At 51.5% G+C, this 21,072-nt stretch overlaps 1 protein-coding gene across 1 annotated transcript in view; it reads right to left on the reverse strand.

The window, feature by feature from the left end:
- RTN4RL1 (reticulon 4 receptor like 1) overlaps positions 1-20,870 on the reverse strand; it is a 67,751-nt gene extending 46,881 nt beyond the window's left edge. Inside the window, exon 1 of the mRNA XM_074974695.1 lies at positions 20,681-20,870. Within this exon, the coding sequence (XP_074830796.1) occupies positions 20,681-20,693 (13 nt within the window). The 5' untranslated portion in view covers positions 20,694-20,870. The remainder of the gene's footprint in view (positions 1-20,680) is intronic.
- Positions 20,871-21,072: the final 202 nt, after the last annotated feature.

Consider the following 21,072-nt stretch of genomic DNA (forward strand, 5'->3'; position numbering starts at 1 on the left):
ACCTTCCTAGTTAAGGCTCTGTTAATATTTACATGTAAAGCAGGACAAAAATCCCTCTATTTCACTTTCATTATTGTATTTGGTCTCCAAATTTGGCACAATCACTTCAGAGGACAACTGGCGTTTCCATGTACATTTTTGGAAAAATATTGACTAACTTTTGCAGAAGAAACATTTATAAATGCTCCTTTAGGAAATTTTACTTTGACAGTATCACAGTTTGAAGTTCCTCTAGGAAACAGACACAATCCCTACAAACTCCACACTTCACAACCACCCACTTGCAGTGTTAACTCTGGCCATCAGTACAATACACTATTGCACACACAGACGGAGAGTTCAGTTCTGTAACTTCTGCACAGAAATCAATGCCAAATTAAGAGCCATCACTAGCGCCATAGCGCGTCCAGTCACATAATGCTTCCTAAACATTGCAGAAATACGTCTGGCAGTGGCGCTACCTCACTTATGTACATGGCCCAACATACAACCCTGTCGAGAATTATGTGCCCTGCATAGTATAGAAACCACACCAACCTATGGTCATTACCAAAGCATGGGAAGATGTACCAAATGCTCATGCTGGAGTTCGAGGGTGCTTGCTGGTTCTTCAGAAGGGTGACAATACTTGGGCTGTGGCTGGGCATAAGAAGAATTGTTGTGTGGAGCACAGATGGGGTGTGAACAGACTTGGGCTTTGTCTTGACTAGGAAGAGTGGGTGAAGATAGGTCAGGGTTAGCTAACAAGTGCCAGCTAAACCTGACCTAAACTCCACCATTTTCCTAGTGTAGAAGCAGGGTAAATCCCCTAGTTCAATTTTAGCTGCTTGTGTTGTAGCCTAGGATGTGCCCAGCCTTGGACACAACTAGCTAAAATGGAACTAGAGGTGTTACCCGGCCTCTACAGTTTGGAAACGGTGGAGCTTAGCTAGCATGTGTTAGCTAAACCTGACCTACCCTCACCCTCTCTTTCTAGTCATGACAAAGTCATAGCTCCTATTTCCTTGCTTTGGACATTGTACACTGGGGAGATATGCAGTCTGGCAACCTCCAGTTAACAAAGTTTTTTGTGTAAGAATATCTATCAGTGATGAGCAAATGCCCTAGTATTTGGATTGGGGGTGGGAGGGGGAGTTATTTGCATTCAGAAAAACATTGTTTGGAAATAGGGTAAAATTGCAACTAGAAACAGACAGGCAGATTCTGAATGGTTGTGGCGTGGTTTCTGAGCTTCTGGAGACTGGTGTTTTGAGCATACTGTTTGGAAGCATTCAGTTTTCCAAATGAGGCTGGTATTCAGGCTCTTTGGACACTTATTATTATGGGTGGCACATCCCTAACGTGGATACTGTAGGGGGTGTGTGTGTGTGTGTGTGGAGATGCAACTGGAAGGGCTTTAATGCTTAACTCAAAGGGATGGTTTTCCATGTTTTAATATTTTGCATGCACCATGTGCAGTTCTGGGTGCACACCCAGGAATTAAATGATAACACAGACTGCTCATCCAAGTATCACAACCGGGCCCAGTCCCGCGCTCTGGACAGACACAACTCGCAGTTGCAGACCAGGTGTCTGACACCTTTCTTGGGCAGTGGGACACCACAATCCAGCTGCCTCAATTCTGGATCTAGTCCCGCTGCTCTCCCAAGCCCCCAGTCGCGTAGACACATTTCCCCAGAATCCAGGAGCTCTGGTTTCTCATTGACCCCAACAACCTCAGGAAAAGAAGGAGTGCAGACGTATCAAGGGTTTTTCTTAACCAAAGACACTCTACTCTTGAAAGCACTACAGTTACAGAGCTCTGAAAAACAAAATCCTGGACACCCCACCCCCCCCAGATCTAATCTCTTTCCTTCAGTGAGTCCTGGGGTTGACCAGCATCCACAGGCTAGGACCCTTCCTGCTTTCACCTGGTCTTCTTGCACATGGCAGTGGTCTGCCCTTCTTCACAGGGAGCTTTCCACCTTAAATGTAGTCTCTGATCCCCTTTCTGCCCATGTGCTTCAGCCAGGGGAATGGCAGGCTCCAATCCCGTCCTTATCAGCTCTCATTGTCCCAGTAGGAAGGAATCATTCGATGCTGATGGCCCTCGATGGCTCTGTCACAGCTCCTAAGACACAGTCTTTCTACTAGTTACAAAATGGCTGTTCTTGTCACAAAGGAGGTTACAATACAAAGTAGAGACCCTGATACACAGTGGGGTTCACCATTAGAGCCAGGCATATCCCCAGCCTGTCACATCTCACCGCTATCAAAGATGAAAGGATCAGAGGCACCCCCTAAGCACCCTAGGGAAGTTCTCATATCTCCCTCTGCCCTGCCAATATTTCCCTATTGCTCCCTATTGATTTAAACCCATATATTCATACAGTGAACATCCTATAACCAAGCCAAGAGGCAGTATTCAGACATCATTACAGAGCAGCTCCCAATCCATCACCTTTCCACCTTTAGATCACACTGAATGGGTACCCGGGGAGTTTCACATGCCCTCATCTGCCCCCGTGACCTCAAAGAATTGGAGGGGCTGAGGCTAGGACCTGACCCTGCCACTTCCTTCTCCCATTTGCCACTAGAGAGTGAGGCAGGCAGCCGTACTGTGCGCTGCCAAGGCTGCACACCCCAGGCGGTGCGGTGAGGGCAGCACCCCCTTTTTGAGTAGTTTGAGTGGTCAGGACAGGCCTGGCCCCCTGCAGAGCTGCTCTTATCCAAGCTGTAACTCCTGGGCTCTGGTTCCCCAGTGTCGGGGAGGAAGGGATTCAAGCCCCCACTCTGGCATGCCTTCTCAGGGTGTCTTTCCCCACCCCAGCTCCAAGTGTCTGTGAGGAAACCATTTCCTTCTTTGGGGACATCCTTTGTTCCCTGTCCAGAGACAGATCCCTCTCTCTGCCTCTGTACAATATCAACAGGAATATCCTCTAACATTCCTGCCACCAGAACCCCTGAGCCCTCCTGGTCATAAAGTGTGGGGATGATAGCAAGCAGGGAGGGGCTGCAAATGCTTTGGGGACAGGATTAAAATTCAAAATGATCTGGACAAACTGAAGAAATGGTCTGAGGTAAATAGGATGAAATTCAATAAGCACAAATGCAAAGTACTCCACTTAGGAAGGAGCAGTCAGCTGCACATATACAAAATGGGAAACGACTGCCTAGGAAGGAGTACTGCGGAAAGGGATCGGGGGTCATAGTGAATGACAAGCTAAATATGAGTCAACAGTGTAATGCTGTTGCAAAAAAAGCGAACATCATTCTGGGAGGTATTAGCAGGAGTGTTGTAAGCAAGACACGAGGAGTAATTCTTCTGCTCTACTCTGCTCTGATTTGGCCTCAACTGGAGTATTGTGTCAAGTTCTGGGCACCACATTTCAGGAAAGATGTGGACAAATTGGAGAAAGTCCAGAGAAGAGCAACAAAATGATTAAAGGTCTAGAAACATGACTTATGAGGGAAGATTGAAAAAATTGGGTTTGTTTAGTCTGGAGAAGAGAAGACTGAGAGGGGACATGATAATAGTTTTCAAGTACATAAAAGGTTGTTACAAGGAGGACGGAGAAAAAAGTTCTTGTTAACCTCTGAGGATAGGACAAGAAGCAATGGGCTTAAATTGCAACAAGGGCGGTTTAGGTTGGTCATTAGAAAAAACTTCCCAGCTCTCAGGGTGGTTAAGCACTGGAATAAATTGCCTAGGTTGTGGAATCTCCATCACTGGAGATTTTAAAGAGCAAGTTAGACGAACACTTGTCAGGGATGGGCTAGATAATACTTAGTCCTGCCATGAGTGCAGGGGACTACACTAGACAACCTCTTGAGGTCCCTTCCAGTCCTATGAGTCTATGATTCCATGACTTCAGTAATTCAGCGAGTGGTTAAGGGTCTATTACAGGAGAGGGTGGGTGAGGTTCTGTGGCCTGTGATGTGCAGGAGGTCAGACTTGGCCAGTCCAGGGGCAAAAGGGGAACAGATCCTTAATTCAGTGGATGCCTCCACTGAAATTCCTGGGAAATATGTGCTGGGGTAAGCAGGGAGGTGAGGGCAGGGCCGTCACTACCCATACGCAAAGTACGCAGCTGCAGCTGCCTGCTGCTCCAGCCCCTGCTCCGCCTCTTCCCCATGGCCCCGCCCCTGCTCTGCCCAGCCCCGCCTCTTCCCACCCCTGCTCCGCCCCAGCCCCACCCCCACTCGGCTGCGGGCTGCAGCAGGGGTCAGGCCTGCACTCACCGGGCAGCAGGAAGTGGAGCAGCCGGGCCCCAGCCTGCTCCACTCTGCTGGCACCCAGCTGGGCCACCAGCGAGTGCTGGGGGGCGGTTCCCCCCGTCCCCCAAAGCTGGGAGCCAGGGGAGCAGAGCGCAGTGGGCTGGGGCCGGCGGGTGGTTTTCCCCCTGCCCCCCAGTCTCCCGCCGCGGAGGCCTGGGGCCAACCCCCCGCCACAAAGGCCTGGGGCCCCACACAGTGGGGGCTGCGTAGGGCACCAAAATGGTAAGGACGGCCCTGGGTGAGGGAGAGAGAAGGAGGGATAGAACCAGAGAGGTGGCAACCAAGACAAAAGCAAACATCAGAACGGCCACACTGGGTCAGACCAGTGGTCCATCTAGCCCAGTGTCCTGTCTTCTGACAGTAGCCAGTGCCAGACGCTTCAGGGGGAATGAACAGACTAACGCAATTATTGAGTGATCCGTCCCTTGTCGTCCTCTCCCAGCTTCTGGCAGCCAGAGGTTTAGGGACACCCAGAGAATGGGGTTGCATCCCTGACCATCTTAGCTAATAGCCACTGATGTACCATCCTCCATGAATGTATCTAATTCTTTTCTGAGCCTAGTTATACTTCTGACCTTCACAACATCCTGTGGCAAGGAGTTCTACAGGTGGTGTGTTATGGGAAGAAACACATCCTTCTGTTTGTTTTAAACCGGCTGCCTCTTCATTCCATTGGGTGACCCCTCATTCTTGTCTTATGAGAAGGAGTAAACAACACTTCCCTATTCACTTGTTCCAAACCAGTCATGATTTTATAGACCTTTATTATATTCCTCCTTAGTTATCTCTTTTCTAAGTGAACAGTCCCACTCTTTTTAATCTCTCCGCATACAGAAGCTATTCCCTACCCCTCATCATTTTTGTTGCCCTTCTCTGAACCTTTTCCAATTCCAGTAGATCTTTTTTGAGATGAGGGGACCACATCTGCAGGCAGTATTCAAGGTGTGGGCGTCCCATGGATTTATAGAGAGGCAACAGGATATTTTCTGTCCTATGGTCTCTCCCTTTCTTAATGGTTCCCAACATTCTGATCACTTTTTTGACGGCCGCTGCACATTGAGCGGATGTTTTCAGAGAACTCTCCATGAATAGAAGATAGAGAGCAAGAGAAGGGGGAAGAGCGCGAATGCAGGGAGAAGGAGCCAGACCCTGAGGGGGCAGACCCCGGGCCTCGTTCCCAGCTGACATGCTGGTATCACTAGCTCCATTGAGGCCTGGTGGGCACTGGTGCTAGGTGGACAAGGCAGACCTACAAATGGCAGTGAGAGAGAGGGGATGGTGAGCCTGGGCTCCATCAGCAGGACAGGTGCTGAGGAAGTGGCAGGAGCTGACCCCTTCACTGACGTTGGGTTTGCTATCGATTCCCGCTGCACTCAGCCTCATTATCGCTGATGAGCTGCTGCGAGTGGCTGGCAGAGGAGACGGACGGGGAAATGGGGGAGCGTTCTCCTTGGCTCTCTGGGTCATATTAAATATTTACTGGGTTTTGTTTTGTTTTGTTCCCTGGCGTATTGATCAGAGAGCCGGAGAGGAGATGCTGGGCAGGCCGGCTGGAGAGGAATAGCAGGGAAAAGATGCTGAGCAGCAACACAAAGTGCTGGGGATACTGCAGCTTTAAGGGCTCTCCCAGACTCTTCTGCCCACCCACATTTACGGCTCTTGCGTGTGAGTGAAGCCACCTCCCTGGGCCCCTTCTCTGCTCCCCTGGGACAAGTGCAGGGAGGGATGTCAGAGGAGCAGAGTTTACAGGCAGGGACTGAACTGGGCTGTATCCAGTTTCATTAGATGGGGCAATCAGGTGCCTCCATCCATCCCTGTTTGGTTCAGACAGTGCCCCCACCCACAAGGACATTGGGCCCTGGAACAAAGCATGCAGGGAGGGAGGTGGCCACCCCAGCTCAGGGCTCCCAGACCCATGGGAAGGGCCACATGCACAGGATCATGAGGGGCTCGCTGTGGCCCCTGTGTCTCTCCAGGGGAAAGGATGGGCAATGCCCCAGTGGACAGCTGGGCACAGGGGAGACTGGTGCAGCCAACTCAGTTTCTATTTAAAGAGACGCTCCACTGGAAAAGGAACAAAAGCTGAAAGAAGCTATAAATAGCATCCTCCTTCACACTGGCTCCTCTCACGCTAATACCCTGGCTCTGCTGCTGCTACCACTCTAGGCTGAGCAGCCGCACTCCCCTAGGAAGAGGCAGAGGCTCCCGCGCTAGCTGGGGCTGCCCCCCCATGTGGCTATCACAGAGCTCTTCCTTATCAGACAGCTTCAAGAGTGTCTGTCGCAACAAGCAGCTCAGGTCTGTGTCAGAAAACACCTGACAGCAGAGAGCTGTCCAGACAGATCCGGCTGCAGGTGGGGAATGAGCAGCAAGAGCAGATGAGACTCCTGAGATCCTGTTTTCATGCCGATGTCCATAGGAGTAAAGAACAAGGGAACAGAAAGTCCAGCAATATGTGCAGCCCGAACAGCTCTGTCTCTACACAGAATGTTTTTCCCCAAGAAAGTTTCCTCCGGGGACGAGCAGCTCTGAGGGTACGCAGCCTGCGGGGCACACAGCGGGGATCCCTCTCTATACAGCTGCGGTAGGATGGGGCAAAGGTTCACCAGAATGCAGCAGCTTTAAGCTTCCAGCTTGTGGAACCTGGACCAATTCACAGTTCCCGCATCATTTCCAAGGCCAGATGGGGCTGGGGGCCAGTCGTGACCCCCAGCACACTGTACAGCAGTAAGGCTACGAATCTGGCACAGACGTTTTTAGTACGTTTTATGGCAGAGGTGCGTGAATGAAATGATAAATCACGGAAAGAAGAGCAAGCCCACCCTTCACTTATCCCGCAGGGGGGTCCTGCCACGGGGGGGGCCCAGCTCCCTGCTCCAGGCCTGGCACACATGGTCACAGCAGCGGTGGAGATGGAGGGGTGGCCGGCCCAAACCTGAGTGCCCCTGCAACTACATGGGCCAGGTCACAATGCCACTTGGTTTCATGGACTTTATTGAATAGCCCTACTCATCAACAATGAAAGCTCCACTCACCCGCAGAGAGCACCCTCCATGCCTCTGCAGGACATTTCTAGTGCGCAGGTTGTATTAACACAACAGTGACGCGGTTTCCCAGCACCGGTGTTTGATTAACTAGTATAATACCCTGCTCTCCTGCCTCCACCTACTAACAGGTTCTTCCAACACAAGCAGCCGATCCCTATGGGCAGTCCCTGCCCTTTTCCAGTGCCGATTCAATGCGTCTCAACAAGTTGGCAGGGTGGCAGTGTATGGAAGAGAGAGGAGGCCCCGCTCCATAATCCCCCCTACCCAGGGTGTGCTTTTCCCCTGCTTCAGGGGCTGGCCCTGTCAGGAGTGAAGTCAGAGCAGCAGCACTGCTGCAAAACTTGGCTGGGGGAGAACTGGGCCCAGATCTCTTCTCTCCCTCCATCTCTCCTTCTCTGTCTCCCCTCCCCTCTCTGCATCTCTCTCTGTCTCTGTCTGTCCTCCCATTTCTCTCCACTTCTTCCTACTCTGCAGTGGGGTTTCTGACACTTTGTGTGGGCCCCTCCCTTGCCCTGGAAGAGGATCACTGGATGCAAGAGGGGGTGAGCAGAGGAGTCTCAGGCAGACCTACTTTCAAGGCTTTAATCCTTTTTGCTTAAAGGATTTTTTTTTTACTCAGCAAAGGTGCGGTCTGATCAGAGGAGAGACGCAGAGAGCTGACAAGCTGCGGAAGGCGGAAAAAAAGGAGAAAGAAATACATATTTATTACCCTCAATTATTAAAAAAAATAGAAAGCAGCAGATCTTAGGCCCTGGCAGAGGCACTGCAGAGTCATTTGTGTGAGAACTATTTTGTTTTTTAAATCCCATTGAAATTATAATATTATGGGCTTGTTAGCAGAAACACCCAGCAAATTCTTGCAGAAAGAGGGACCATGATGGAAGAAGTGTAGAACTCTGATACCCAGAGAATTACTGATCCCTCCAGATCCTGTTCTAGACAGTGGTAGGGAAAATCTACGTCCTCGTCCGTCCCCAGGGTGAAAGAATGGACAGCTGGAAGTCCCATCCTGAATCCAGCAGGAGCTGCAAAACCAGCTTCTGCCACCCTCAGCCAAACAGAGAGGGAAGGACCTGTTCTGGGAAAAGAACTGATTTAGTCCGTCACAAAAGGGCAAAGACCGAAATGCCCAGACTCCAGGTGTGCTAACTTGTACTGCACCCAGGCTGCTCATACAGGACTGACAGGGATATGCTCTGTGAAGTCCCTGGATTTACTTGGGATTTACACCAGGGACACTGAGCAGGATCTGCCCACAAGTAAACAAATCTCCAGACCTTGCTGCTGAATTGTGTCCTGCTACAAGAAGCTCTCACATTTCCAGGGTGATGGTTTGTTCTATTAATTACCCTACTGATCTCACAGGTCCCCTCTTTCACTGCCTCTAGGGAGCTGCTGTGGCAAAAGACACAGGGAATTCCTAGCCCCTAGTGCAGAGCTCGACCAGAAACCATTTTCTGGTTTGATGAGGTCAGGGCTAAAACCTGCCAAGGCGATTGTTGCCAATGGCAAATGCTGCATGGCTGTGGCAGAGCGGATAGGAGGTCTCCACACTCATCAGTGGCACCCTTAGAGCCACCAAGGAGAGCTCCCTCTTGTGGAGAAGTGAAAAAGGGACCCAGTATGCATGCAGATGGTGAAGGGGGAGTGACAAGAGGCTAAAGCTCAGACCTCTGTCCTCCAGAGACCTGGGCTTACATCTAAAAACCTCCTATAAGAGGCCAGTTTATGGACTCAGCCCATTCCCTAGCGCAGCGGCTGTTAATGTTCTCCTGGTGCGGGCCAGTTCTTAAGGCAGAGACTTCCCGTTTCTGTAGCTTCCCTGTGGCATATCTAATGCTTGGTTACATAAAGTCATGTTAGGACAGATCAAAGTAAACAGCCTCGCTGTGCTGAGTACAGCTGGTTGGCTACGTGCCCCTGTTCAGGGTCTGGGCTGTTTATTTCCACTCCCTGGCTGCAGGTCCAAGTCTCCCCTCATTACTCACAGCCCTTCCGCTCGAGTCTCTCTGGGTCCTTTTGCAGTTGGGTTTTGCCACTTGTGTGTTGGCTACCTCCTCCACGTTGCTGTTGTCAGCAAATCTGATCAGTTAAATTTACACCAAAGAGATGCTCAGTAAAGAAAGAGTCTCATTAACAGGCTTCTATGCCTTTTCAGGAACCAGACAGGCAGGAGAACACAAGGGAGTCCTGGCAGGTGGGCAGGGAGCTCTGCCTGAAGACTGGCACATGTACAACTGAAATAGTCCAGCAGGGCAGGACTGTCTCTTGTTTCCATTGCGCATGCTTCACCACTGTGACAAAGACAGCTAGAGTCCCACCACCAAGTGCTGCTTCACAGACCCCACACTGAGGACCGCCAACCTACGGCATGGTTGTATTAATCACAGAATGACTGCACAGCTCAGCAAGAGCCGCTGCTCGGACTGGGATGGCCAGTTACAACCGGGGGTGCTGCAGTACAGAACTGGGGAGCGCTGACTGAGCAGTGCTAGGGAGCCAGAGAAGCTGCAGGTCAGGATGGAGGTGATTAACAGAGCTGTGCATGGGGTTGCTCAGCATCTGCCTGAAGTCTCTCACTTCCGTGAGTATCACAATTCACTCAATAATTATAAAACAAAGACACAAACCTGTGTGTCCGTGAAATCACGTGTCTCTCCTTTGCTAAGTTCAACAACAAGGGAACCTGCTCCCCTGAGTGAAGGGGAGTCCAAGCCTGCTCCAGTGTACCCGGGGTGCTTCTCCCTCGGTGTGATTGCCACCTGATAACCCCAGTATGCAAGTTCCCATTTTGCCTTGGGACCTACAGGTAGATTTATCTGGGCTTTCTGGCTACACTTATCACCCTGGTATCTCAGCGCTCACTCCCAAATAAGTGAGGAATTACTACAAGGTCCACAACACTGCCAGAGGCTTTCACCTTCCACTGGGTCGATGAAGTGAACTGGATTCTATAAAAATAAGACCAGCAAAACCAAAACTCCAAACCGACTTGCTATTTCTGTCACGAATACAGTCCTGGCCTGCTCAGGTGTCTAACAGTGCCGAAGTTCTCAAACTGCAGCCTATTCTACACGTGTTGTGTACCCACAGAAAGGAGGCAGATCACATGGCTCTGGCTTCTCCTTCTTGTTTCCAAATGCCACTTCACATTAACAGAAGCTAAAACTCTTTAAATACTTGCCGAATATTAACTTCCCATGCACAACTGCTATAGTTGCCACGGGGATGTTATGGCATCGCGAATGGGGGCAAGTGGTCCATGGTACTTGAAGGTTTGAGAACCTCTAACCAGAGGCTTAAAACCAGGGTCTGGTTTAAGGGGATGAACTCGCCTGCAGCTGCTGGACATTGTACCTGATGAGCATGCAGGACTCAGTTGGTATCACTGCTCTCTAAATACAAAGCAGTGCTGGAGAGGTGCTATTCTTCCTAGAGTCCTTCCGTCAGACAGCCATTGCTGGCTGGGACAATGCCTGCACCACACACACTTATATGGACACCATCAGTGCCTCTGCACCGATAAACCTCCACTCTAGCACCCAGAAGGAGTAGACAGGGTCTCCTAGTTGATGACCTGAGCAAACGCCCCCTGCAGTCCTATGGCAGGAACTAAATAGGCCTCAGGAGTTTGTCTGCTCCATATCAAAACCAACAAGCCTCTCTACTGCCCAGCAGCCAAGCCTGCTCACCTACATTGAGCTCCCCATTGATGGGCCAGTGATGCAGCTCCACACTTACCCCCCCTGTCCGTGCTGGGAATCTGGTGGCAGGAGAACAGCCCTCCCGGCTTCGTTGGCAAGAGTCATTAGAAGCTGCTTGTGAAGCCAAGGCAAGCTCAGAAACATCAGCTAAGCCAAGTAGACTGTTTCCAGAGCCCATGATGCAGATGCACAAACAGGGAAGCAAACAGAAAACAGCAGTAGGTGCTTAAAAATACAGGGAGCAAAAAAGAGGCTTTCTGCACCAAATGGAGCATTTTCTGTTTAATAACTTTTCAATCCTACTCTGCACAAAGAAGATTCTCTTCTAATATCTCCCTGCCACTGCTGCCCTGCATCTGCCACTCACGTCACACCCGTCCCTAAGCATTCCGCACCAGCACTGAGGACTTCCCAGATCAGCATTCTGCTGGCCTGGCCTCACCCTGCCATCCACATGGGCAAGCCATCCCATGAACAGACCAAAACCCAGCTGCCTGGCAGAGCTATGCATACCCAGGACCAGGCTCCTGGCCTGGATCAGCAATGGAACCTCAGCTTCCTAGTCACTTGTGATCAGTGAATAGTATATTCCTGAGAGTGTCCATCTGACCCTAGGAGCATCATGCACAGGATGGTGAGTTTCCATGAAGACGTCCTTAACTGGGAATCTGGCCGGGGCGGTTTCTTTGGAGGTACAATCCAGCATGAAAATCCACATTTAGGCACCTTTCCAGCATGCACTGTGAGGTCACGGCTACTCAGAGGCTCCCTTTCCGAGTCATGTATTCGACAAACGGAGCTGTTTCAAGAAGTGGTGCTAACCTGCTCTCTGAGCTTACCCTTGGTGTTGTGGGCTCACCAATGCCACCGGGTTTGCACTGACTGTGACGTGTGAGTCTGCCTATTGTCCATGCCTATGAAATCCCTTGGCCAGTGCTCCAGCTGTGTATACACACCCTTCTGCACAAGCTCAGTACATTGCAACAACTATGCTCGCAGTGGGTGTGTTACACTAGTAGACCACTCTACGCAGACCTTTCCCACGGGCACCAAGGCACATGCACGCTCACACACACTGTGCCAAAATCCCTACTCAGCAGCTGTTTTTCGAAACAAACTCTAGCTTGGGTGGTTTCAGTTTCGCTTCTCCATGGACTCAGAGTGATTAGACAATAAAATCACCAGGCTGCGCAGTTTGCTTGTGCAGCTTTTCCTATAACTGTTTCCCTCCTCCTCCCTCCCATGCTGTTACACCCACTTGTTGCATCTTGTCTTAGATTAGACTGTAACCTCTTTAGGGCAGGGACTGTTTGTATTTGTGTTTCTAAAGCACCTAGCGCACCAGGGCCCCAATCCTCAATACAAATAAATACAATATAATAATGAACTGTGCACTCTATCACAGGTCCATCACTGCCCCAGTGCCACCCACTGATCGATCACACATCTGGAAAGAAAAAATCTCTAGTTGATAATCATATATAGTTTTTAAATTTCGAGTTGACAACCCTAGTTGATTTATGTGTTTAATAATATTAAACACTTGTACAGCTCTTCACAAACACTGACAAATTCTCAGCTCCTTTGTGTGTCAGGTAAAGTAATTGTTACTATCCCTATTTCACAGAGGTGGCAAATGGAAGGTTCAGTGACTTACCCAAGGCCCCCCCATTAAATCAGTGTCAGAGCTGGAACTAGAATTTAGGAGTTGCCGGCTCAGTGCAGTGCTCAGACCAATGGTGTTCAGATCATGTGCCTCAGACAATGTGCTCCGACCATGTTGCCTGTTTACATTGGTAGAAATCAGAACTGGTCGAAACAATCAGTGCTTCCATAGGGCAAGACATGAACCAGTTACCATGTTATAAACACTGCGTAGAAACTCACTCAGAATCCTGGGCAGGTAGGTCAGAATGATTATCCCCATTTTACAGACTAAGAGACAGGCATTAAGCGATTTGCCCAAGGTCACAGAGCAAGGGGTGGCAAAGGCAGAATGAGAATTCAGGTATCCTGGCTCCCAGCAAAGCGCTCATTCCTACAGACTACACTGCTTGTTCCTTTGTTCAGTTTTTTATTTCATTCCCTTCTTTTAAAGAATTTTTTTTCACTGTGATATTCAGGAGCAGGCTGTTTACACAGGGATAAGTCTCGTAACCTTGGTACACTAAACATGTAGTCTAGGCTGATGGTTTCTTCCCACACTTCAGCTGAGTGTCTTGGGTGGGCACCTACAGCTGGTTAGGCAGTGAAGGAGCATATCTAACAATCAAGTCTGCACACAGGATGGCTCAGGGGATTGATAATGGGTTACAGCTCCAGCTTTTTAACTCCAGCTTTTCAATTCCAACTCTCTGCTTCAAATGTGGCTCAAGTTCTTAGCTGTCAAAAGCTGTTATCTTCAAAGGCTGTTCAGTGGTTTGTATAAGAGGAAGTCCCAATGCAGTTCCTAGTGGACAAATGTCCACCTCAAAACTGGCACACTTCACAGAATCATAGTGTGACGCAGCAGGGAGGGGGGAGTGTTGACCTGGGAATGTGGCAAGGGAGTTTCACTGGGGATGGGAGACCTGAGAGCCTGTCACCTGAGCCAGGAGGGGGAGGGGGAGATAACACCTCTGCCTGGAAATGTGGACAGAGGCTGCAGGAGAGAGCGTGCTGGGGGTGGGGGGGGTTAGTTTTCAGTTTGATGCTGGGTGGTGGAACGCAGGGAACCCCAGGGCTGGGGTCTAAGCTCCCTGCTCCCCCAGAGGGCCTTGACTGAGGGGTCCTGGGTGTACCCACAAGCTCTGTTTTGGACTGTGTTCCTGTTGTCCAATAAACCTTCTGTTTTACTGGCTGGCTGAGAGTCTCAGTGAATCCCAAGAAGAGGGGTGCAGGCCCCAGACTCCCCCACACTCCGTGACACATAGCAATGTAGGAAGGGATCTCAAAAGTTCATCAAGTCCAGACCCCTGCTCTGAGGCAGGATCAAATAAATGCAGACCCTCCCTGACAGGAGTCTGTCCAACCTTATTCTTAAAAACTTCCAGGGATGGTGATTCCACACCTCCTTTGGTAACCAATTCCAGTATCTCACTACCCTTCGAGTCAGGAAGTTTTTCCTCATATCTAACCTAAAACTCCCTTGCTGCAGATTAAGACCATTACTTCTTGTCCTACCTTCAGTGGACATGGAGAACAATTAATCATTATCCTCTTTATAACAACACTTAGCTTATATGAAGATTAGTATCAGGTCCACCCTCCATCTTCTTGTCTCAAGACTAAACATGCCCAGGTTTTTTAACCTTTCCTCATAGGTCAGGGGTTTTGTAAACCTTGATCATTTGTGTTGCTCTCCTCTGGATTCTCTCCAGTTTGTCCACATCTTTTCTAAAGTTTGGCACCCAAAATCGGACACAGGACTCCAACGGAAGCCTCACCAGTGCCGAGTAGAGCGGAACAATTACCTCCCATGTCTTACATACGATACTCTTGTTAATACGGCCGAAAATTATATTAGCCTTGTTTGCAGCTCATGTTCAATTTGTGATCCACTTTTCCCCCCCGCCCCGATTCTTTCCAGCATATTACCACCTAGCTAGTTATTCCCAGTTTTGTAATTGTGCATTTTATTTTTCCTTCCTAAGTGGAGTACTTTGCACTTGTCTTTATTGAATTTCATCTTGTTGATTTCAGACTAATTCTCTAATTTGTCAAGGTCATTTTGAATTCTAATCCAGTGCTCCAAAGTGCTCCTAACCCCTCCCAGCTTGGTGTCATCCTCAAATGTTATGAGAACGCTCTCCACTCCATTTTCCAAGTCATGAATGAAAATATTGAATAGTACCAAACCCAGGACTGACCCCTATAGGACCCCACCAGATACGTCCTCCCAGTTTGACTGCAAACCATTGTAACTACTCTTTGAGTATGGTCTTTCAACCAGTTGTGCATCCACCTATCCACATCTATGCAGAAGAGCTAGAGATTGAGTGGATCGGACAGAGACTATACTCCCTCATACACCTGACAGGGCCATGAGGGAGGGTTGCTCCTCAAATATCCATGCTGTTCCTACTCCATGGATAATAGGAGTTGATTCTCCAAGACCAACATGCTAGGGAAAGGTGTATTGAAAATCACTTGGAAGCAAAGAGTAAAGCATACATCTAAAAGAGAGAAGCAGTTCTCTGGCATGGGGTGGGTTCTATTTTGATGTATTTTTTAATGTAGCTCTTTGATCCCACTCAGAAGTTTGGAATGTTTGAAATAGCCTTGCAGTAATGGCTGAGTGGGCTGAGTGCAGGTGAGACGGCCGTGGGTACACACTCTGCATAATCTAGCAAATGGGTCTTGCTGCAAAATAGGTGATCTACCAAGATACAGATACACTCGGTCTGCAGGACAGTGGGCCTTTGTTCCAAGCAGCCTGTGCTCTGCAGGGCAAATAGCTGTAGATTCTTCTTAGTGTAAGGGCCGTGGTGGGAACCGGCTGGTGCCACGTGCCACATCTTGGGAGGAGACACAAAGTGCAGCTATGGGACTATTTTTAGAATACAGGTATGCCTAGAAATGAGCAGAGCATTGCTGCTGCCCTGTAGCACTAGCTATCCACACCCAAGAGTCAATTCTCTGTTCTCTCTCACACTCACCTAAGCTCTACCCTTAAACCTCTTGGCCACTTCACAGTGATGACCCTCCACTCTGCACATTCTGACACCTCTAATGACTCCCACCTGACAATCTTCAACTTGCATTGAACAAATAAAGCTGTGTCTTCCTCTCAATTCCCGTCACAGAATTGACCTCTCCTAGGCAGAAAGATCTCTTAGATCTTTGGTACAGAAACCATATTTTAATAGCTGTTTTTCCAAGGCCCGGCTCAATGGGTTCCCTATCCCAAATGAGGCCTATGTTCTACTCTGATGAAAATGTTGTTATTAAATAAGGTCCCAGGCAAGAAAATAGCCCTTGAGCTCAGCTCCATCTCTCTCCCCTCCTTGAGGAAAACTACCCAGGATTACCCCTTTTCCTTCAGCATCTGTCTCTTTACACCTGAAGCTGGATGTGAACAGAAACTGACTAAAATGTCTGGTCCCTTCCCCTTTGCAGCCAGGCCCTCTGATGCAGAATGAACAGGATTGATTCTAGTCAGTTTCTCTCTTCAAGTTATTAACAAAAAGAGCCTTCTGCAAAGGGAGATGGGCAGAAGTTCAGGTTGGCCCCTTTATCTCCTTCCCTACCCCAGCAACTCCATCCTGCTTGTCTCCTTGGCTCCCTTCCATGTACCAGCTGAGCAACAACATGAAATTAACTTAATGTCATTTTGCTGCTCATCTGGCGCGGGAAGCTTTCAGCTAAGCAGGAGAGGCGCTAAAAAGAGATGTCAGTGGACTGAACGAGCCACATGGACAACTTCAACCCCTGGACTCTGCTGTCCGTGATCTTGGCACCCTCCTTGACCTTGAACTCACCTTCTCCTCCCCAATCTGACACATCTGCACATCTGACTATTGCCACGTATGGAAGAACGCATGGGTACAGCATGGCTTTTGCTCCACTTCTCCTGACATGCTCATCCAGGCCTTCATTACTTTGTTACTATGATTGAGTCCTGCAGTGCCTAGCCCTTTACAGACTGATAAAGCTGTCAGTGTCCCTGCTCCCTAAAGCTCGCAGGCATTGGGACACCATGGCGAAGAGAGCAGTGCAGATGCTCAGAGAGATTAGCTCTTCTCTTGCCATGACAATTGTAACTCCCTGCTCTGTAGCCTCCCCACATCCCAGCTCTGCAAGCTCTGATCTGTGCAGAATGCTGTCACCCACCAGGGTGCTGGAGCTAAGGGTGCAGGGGGTGCTGCCCTCCCCCCCAGCTTGAAGTGGTTTCATCCTACACAGGGTTTACAGTTTGGTTCAGTGGCTCTCAGCACCCCCACTATACATACTGTCCCACCTACTCATGTATGTGCAGTCACATGACACAGCATCCCTTCCTCAGACCTCTCCACTGGCTCCTGCTCACTCTAAGAGCCAGCTGAAAACCTCCCTCTGAGTGTTTAAAACCCTCCATAGGCTTGTGTCAGCCCATCCCCTCACCCACCTCTCCCCTAGCCTTGGCCTCCTCAGTGTCCCTGCCCACAGTCTGGCCAGTCGGGGAGAACCTTCTCTCTGCTCTTCCTGCTCCTGGTACCCCCTGTGTCTCTTCTGCTGCATCTCAGCTGGAAACCTTCATCCCCCCCATCTGCCCCAGGCTGTTCTCAGCAAGGCGTCTGGGAGGTACAGTTTGTAATAGGACACTCTGCACAGTAGAGCTAAACTGGGGGGCATTGACATGGACTGGAATAAAGTCCCTCCCAGAGATTTCCACCCGGGCATCCCCATGGGACCCCAGCAGTGACAAACCAGCTCTGACATGATGGAGGCAAAACAAAAAGTCACAGTTTAATCCTCTTCACTCACAAGCGAAACTGCCCAAGCACGTCTCCGGGCCCCTGGAATGACCTCCAGAAACCTCTCTGCCCCTGTCCACAGCCTGCTGGCTGCTCCCTGAGACATCCCATGGAGTGGGTATGGGGAGCCCAGAGGAGGCCAAAGCCCACACCAGTAGGAATTTTTCTAAGCTCCAAATTGCCACGTTCCTCTGACATGGAGCATGACCAGCTCACAGCTGCATTGAAGCTCTAGGGAAATCAGCGTGGCTCTAGTGCTCCGCAGAAAGTTCCTTGCTTCTCTCAGCCATTCCCTACAGGGAGGGAGAACCTGGGAGTCTACCTCCTCACTCTCTCTTGCTGTGGGGAAGGACAGACTGGCCCCTCCTGTGCACTGCGCACACACGCCCGGCATGTCTCGTGGGTTCTGTTTGTTTTCATTCCCTTCCCAGCAGAATTACGTGGCCTCACCGGGGAAGCACTTGGGGACTGTAGCCATGTACCCGCCTGACTGTACCACAGCACTGCAGACTTGCCAAGGAATTGGGCCTATTCAAGCTGCCATACAGGGACCCTCTGGCTACAGAAGCCCCGAGAATGGAATGCATCTTGTAGGAATGCAGGCCTTAATCTAGCTGCTTGTTGAATTATTCAGAGATGGCATTAACTTATAAATGAGTGTGTTTGACTGATTTTGTGGTTGATGTACAGATAAATTCTAATGAAAGACAGCTACAAGATTTTAAATTATTAATTAGACTGCCACTTAACAAAGCCTATTTGGCACTCTATTTCCTTGCTTAACAAGACAAAAACTTTAAGAATAGGTTCTGTATTAGCCCAGAGGCTGTTGATTTGCATTTTGTTTTTCTAGCTCTGAAAATGAGAGCTGTAGATCTTGACCTTAACAGGCTAGTCCTGGTGAAATGAAACCCTTTTACCAGACCTTCCTTCCTGTTTGCGGGGAGCAGCTCCACCTAGTCTCTGCATCTCATTTCCTCTCCTTTTTTCAGACCAGGGCAGTGCTTTTGCTATCCCCAGGAGTGCCTGGGTGATGGAGGGGCTGGAAACCAAGGCAGCCGCTACTTCTCTCTGCTCTGAGCATTGTCAGCAGCTCTGGCACGCTTGGGATTCTGAGCAAGTTTTGTTTTCTGATGGGGTCCATTTGCAGGGATGGCGCTCACCAGAGGACACAGCACACTGAGCACCTAGCCCCAGGGGCAACCACAAACTTGTTTTGACTAATAAGCTGCACAAAGTCCACTGGAAGTCAGAGGAACTAAGACTCAGAACCCAAGGCCCTGCAGCTGTCTTTACTCCCCAGCAGAGAAACTCCTTCCCGTGCTCCAGGCTCTCCAAGCGGGATCCCGAGTTCTCTCCTGTGCAGCATTCCAGGAAGTCCTCACCCTGGGAAAGCTTTAGGGTTGGTGCCACCAGCTATGCACTGAGAGACAGGCCTAGTGTCCTTTACTCCTGATGCTCACATCAAGCCTATAAATCAGATCCTGGGCACCTGAACTGAATTCAGCACAGCAAGGCACAGACCATCCCTCAGTGCGAGCCTGTGGAGGAAGTGCCAAGCCTCCTGGTGCCACTTCCCTGGCCTGTTCCACACTCACCCTGCATCAGACAGGGTAGGCGAGAGTGCCTAGTGCATAGTGGAAGGGCTCAATCGCTCAGCATGGGCCAGCTGCAGCTGAGAACTTCCAGAAGAGGGGACCAATAGGAGGGAGTGGAGCCACAGCCACTGGAAACCTCCCCAAGTCCCCAGGATGCCTCAGTGGCCACCCACGGCCTGGGGGTTCAGAGCCTCAGGGCTCGATGCTGACTTTGACCCGGTCCTGGCCTCTGGGCTACCAAGTCTTGGCCTGCCCCAGGACTCTACAGCACCACACAGCCTGCCCAGCCATTGCTTTCTGCATAGCCAGTGGCTGGCATTGGTGCATGTGTGAGGAGGGAGAGGACCCAGACTTTGCCTTCTTCCTTTGTAGTGATGTCAGAAATCTTGGCCTATGATGTCCTAGTTTGTTGCCATGGAAATGGTTGTGATGTCACCTGCCCAGAGTTGCAGGATTACACAGGCACAGAGGGGTGCAGCTGTGCGGGGACTCTTGGGACGTGTGAGGGGGGCTGAGACTTTTCCCTTGAATAACGCCAAACTTTAGCGTTAGCTCGAAGGTTCCCCTAGCTCACTGCCAGTCCCTGAAGCCCCCTTCTTACAACAGAGGCCCCCCCCCCTTGGCCCTCTCTTCCCGTGCTTTTATTGCCCTCCTCCTGGGCCAGTCATCAGGAATTAAAAACCAGCCTGCGCCAAGGATCCGCACAGCTCTGCCAAGCAACCCGCCAGCCCCGCGGCGCCCAGGCCGGCCTCTAGCAGAGCCCTCTCCCCTGCTCCCCCGGGCCCTGGCGGCACCGCCTGCCCGAGGGGAAGAGGAGCGGACCCAGGGCGTGCTGAGAGGAGTGCCCCTTCCCCTCCTGCAGAGCAGGAGCTCCAGCAGCGCCGTGCCCAGGCGCCGAGCGCCTCGCCCAGCGCCCGGGGAATTACATCACCAGCGCCTCGCTGGAGCCCAGCAGCTCCCCATGGGGAAGGAGCATCTTGGGGAAGCGCCCGGCAGGTGGGGAGCGCAGCCGGCTCCCGGCGCCGCAGGGGTTAACGAGAAAGGACCCAACTCTCCAGCCTTTGGAAAATTAATGAGCTACCCTGGCAAATCCTATAATCCCCGCGTCTGGGGCTGTGAAATATCGATTCCGCTCTCGGCCTCCCAGGGGGCTTGGATCAGAACATCCAGCTTCGGGCAGGGCCGAGCGGGGAGCGGGGCCGGGGCAGGAGAGGGGCTGGGGGGCAGCGGGGACACAGAGACAGCGAGGAACAAAGGGGACGAGACAAAGCCCGCGAGTTCCCAGCCCCCAGCTCGGTCCCGCGAGCTCCCCCCAACTCTTCCTTGCATTAAAGTTTGAGGCCGGGGCGATGCGCCCCCAGGCCCCCCAGCCTCGGCGTCTCTAGCCCCGGCAGAGCGCCGCTGGCTGGGGCTCCGTCCCCCCGGCGCTGGCGCCGCTGGACCCCGAGCGCCGTGGCCGGCACCAGCACCCTGGACAGCGGACCGGAGCCCTGGCGCGTCCCGCCTGCTCCCGCCGCGGCTCCTAAGTTTGGCGACACGGAGCCAAGTGCCAAAGTTGAGGGCCCCGCGGGCGGCCCCGGCCCCTCCGGAGCGCGCTGCCCCGCGCAGCCCCTGCCCAGCGGCCCCGAGCCCGGACTCACCTTTGCGGAGCATCTTGGAGCCGGTGCCGCTGGGAAGGACGCTGCGAAACCTCCCGGCGCGGCGCCGATCAGAGCCCGGGGCCGGCTTGCGGGCGGCGGCGGCAGCTAATCCGAGAGCGCGGAGCCGGATCCCGGGGCAGCTGCCCCTGCAGGGGCATCGCGAGCGGGCAGCGGAGCCGGAGTCCGGGCTGCGGAGCGCGCAAGGCGGCGGCGCGGTGCTGGCTGCCTCCCTCCCTCCCCTGTGCCTGGCGTTCGCTCCCCTCGGCGGCTTTTAGGGGGGGAGCCGCCCCCCTCTGGGCTGGGCGCCGCTGCCGCCCCCCACCCCCTCGGGCTGCGCCTATAAGGGGCTCTCGGCGCGCCGGGTCCCTCTCCCCGCTCCTCCTGCGGCGGCG

This window comes from Natator depressus, chromosome 17, assembly GCF_965152275.1.
Source record: "Natator depressus isolate rNatDep1 chromosome 17, rNatDep2.hap1, whole genome shotgun sequence".
In the NCBI taxonomy this organism is placed as follows: domain Eukaryota; kingdom Metazoa; phylum Chordata; order Testudines; family Cheloniidae; genus Natator; species Natator depressus.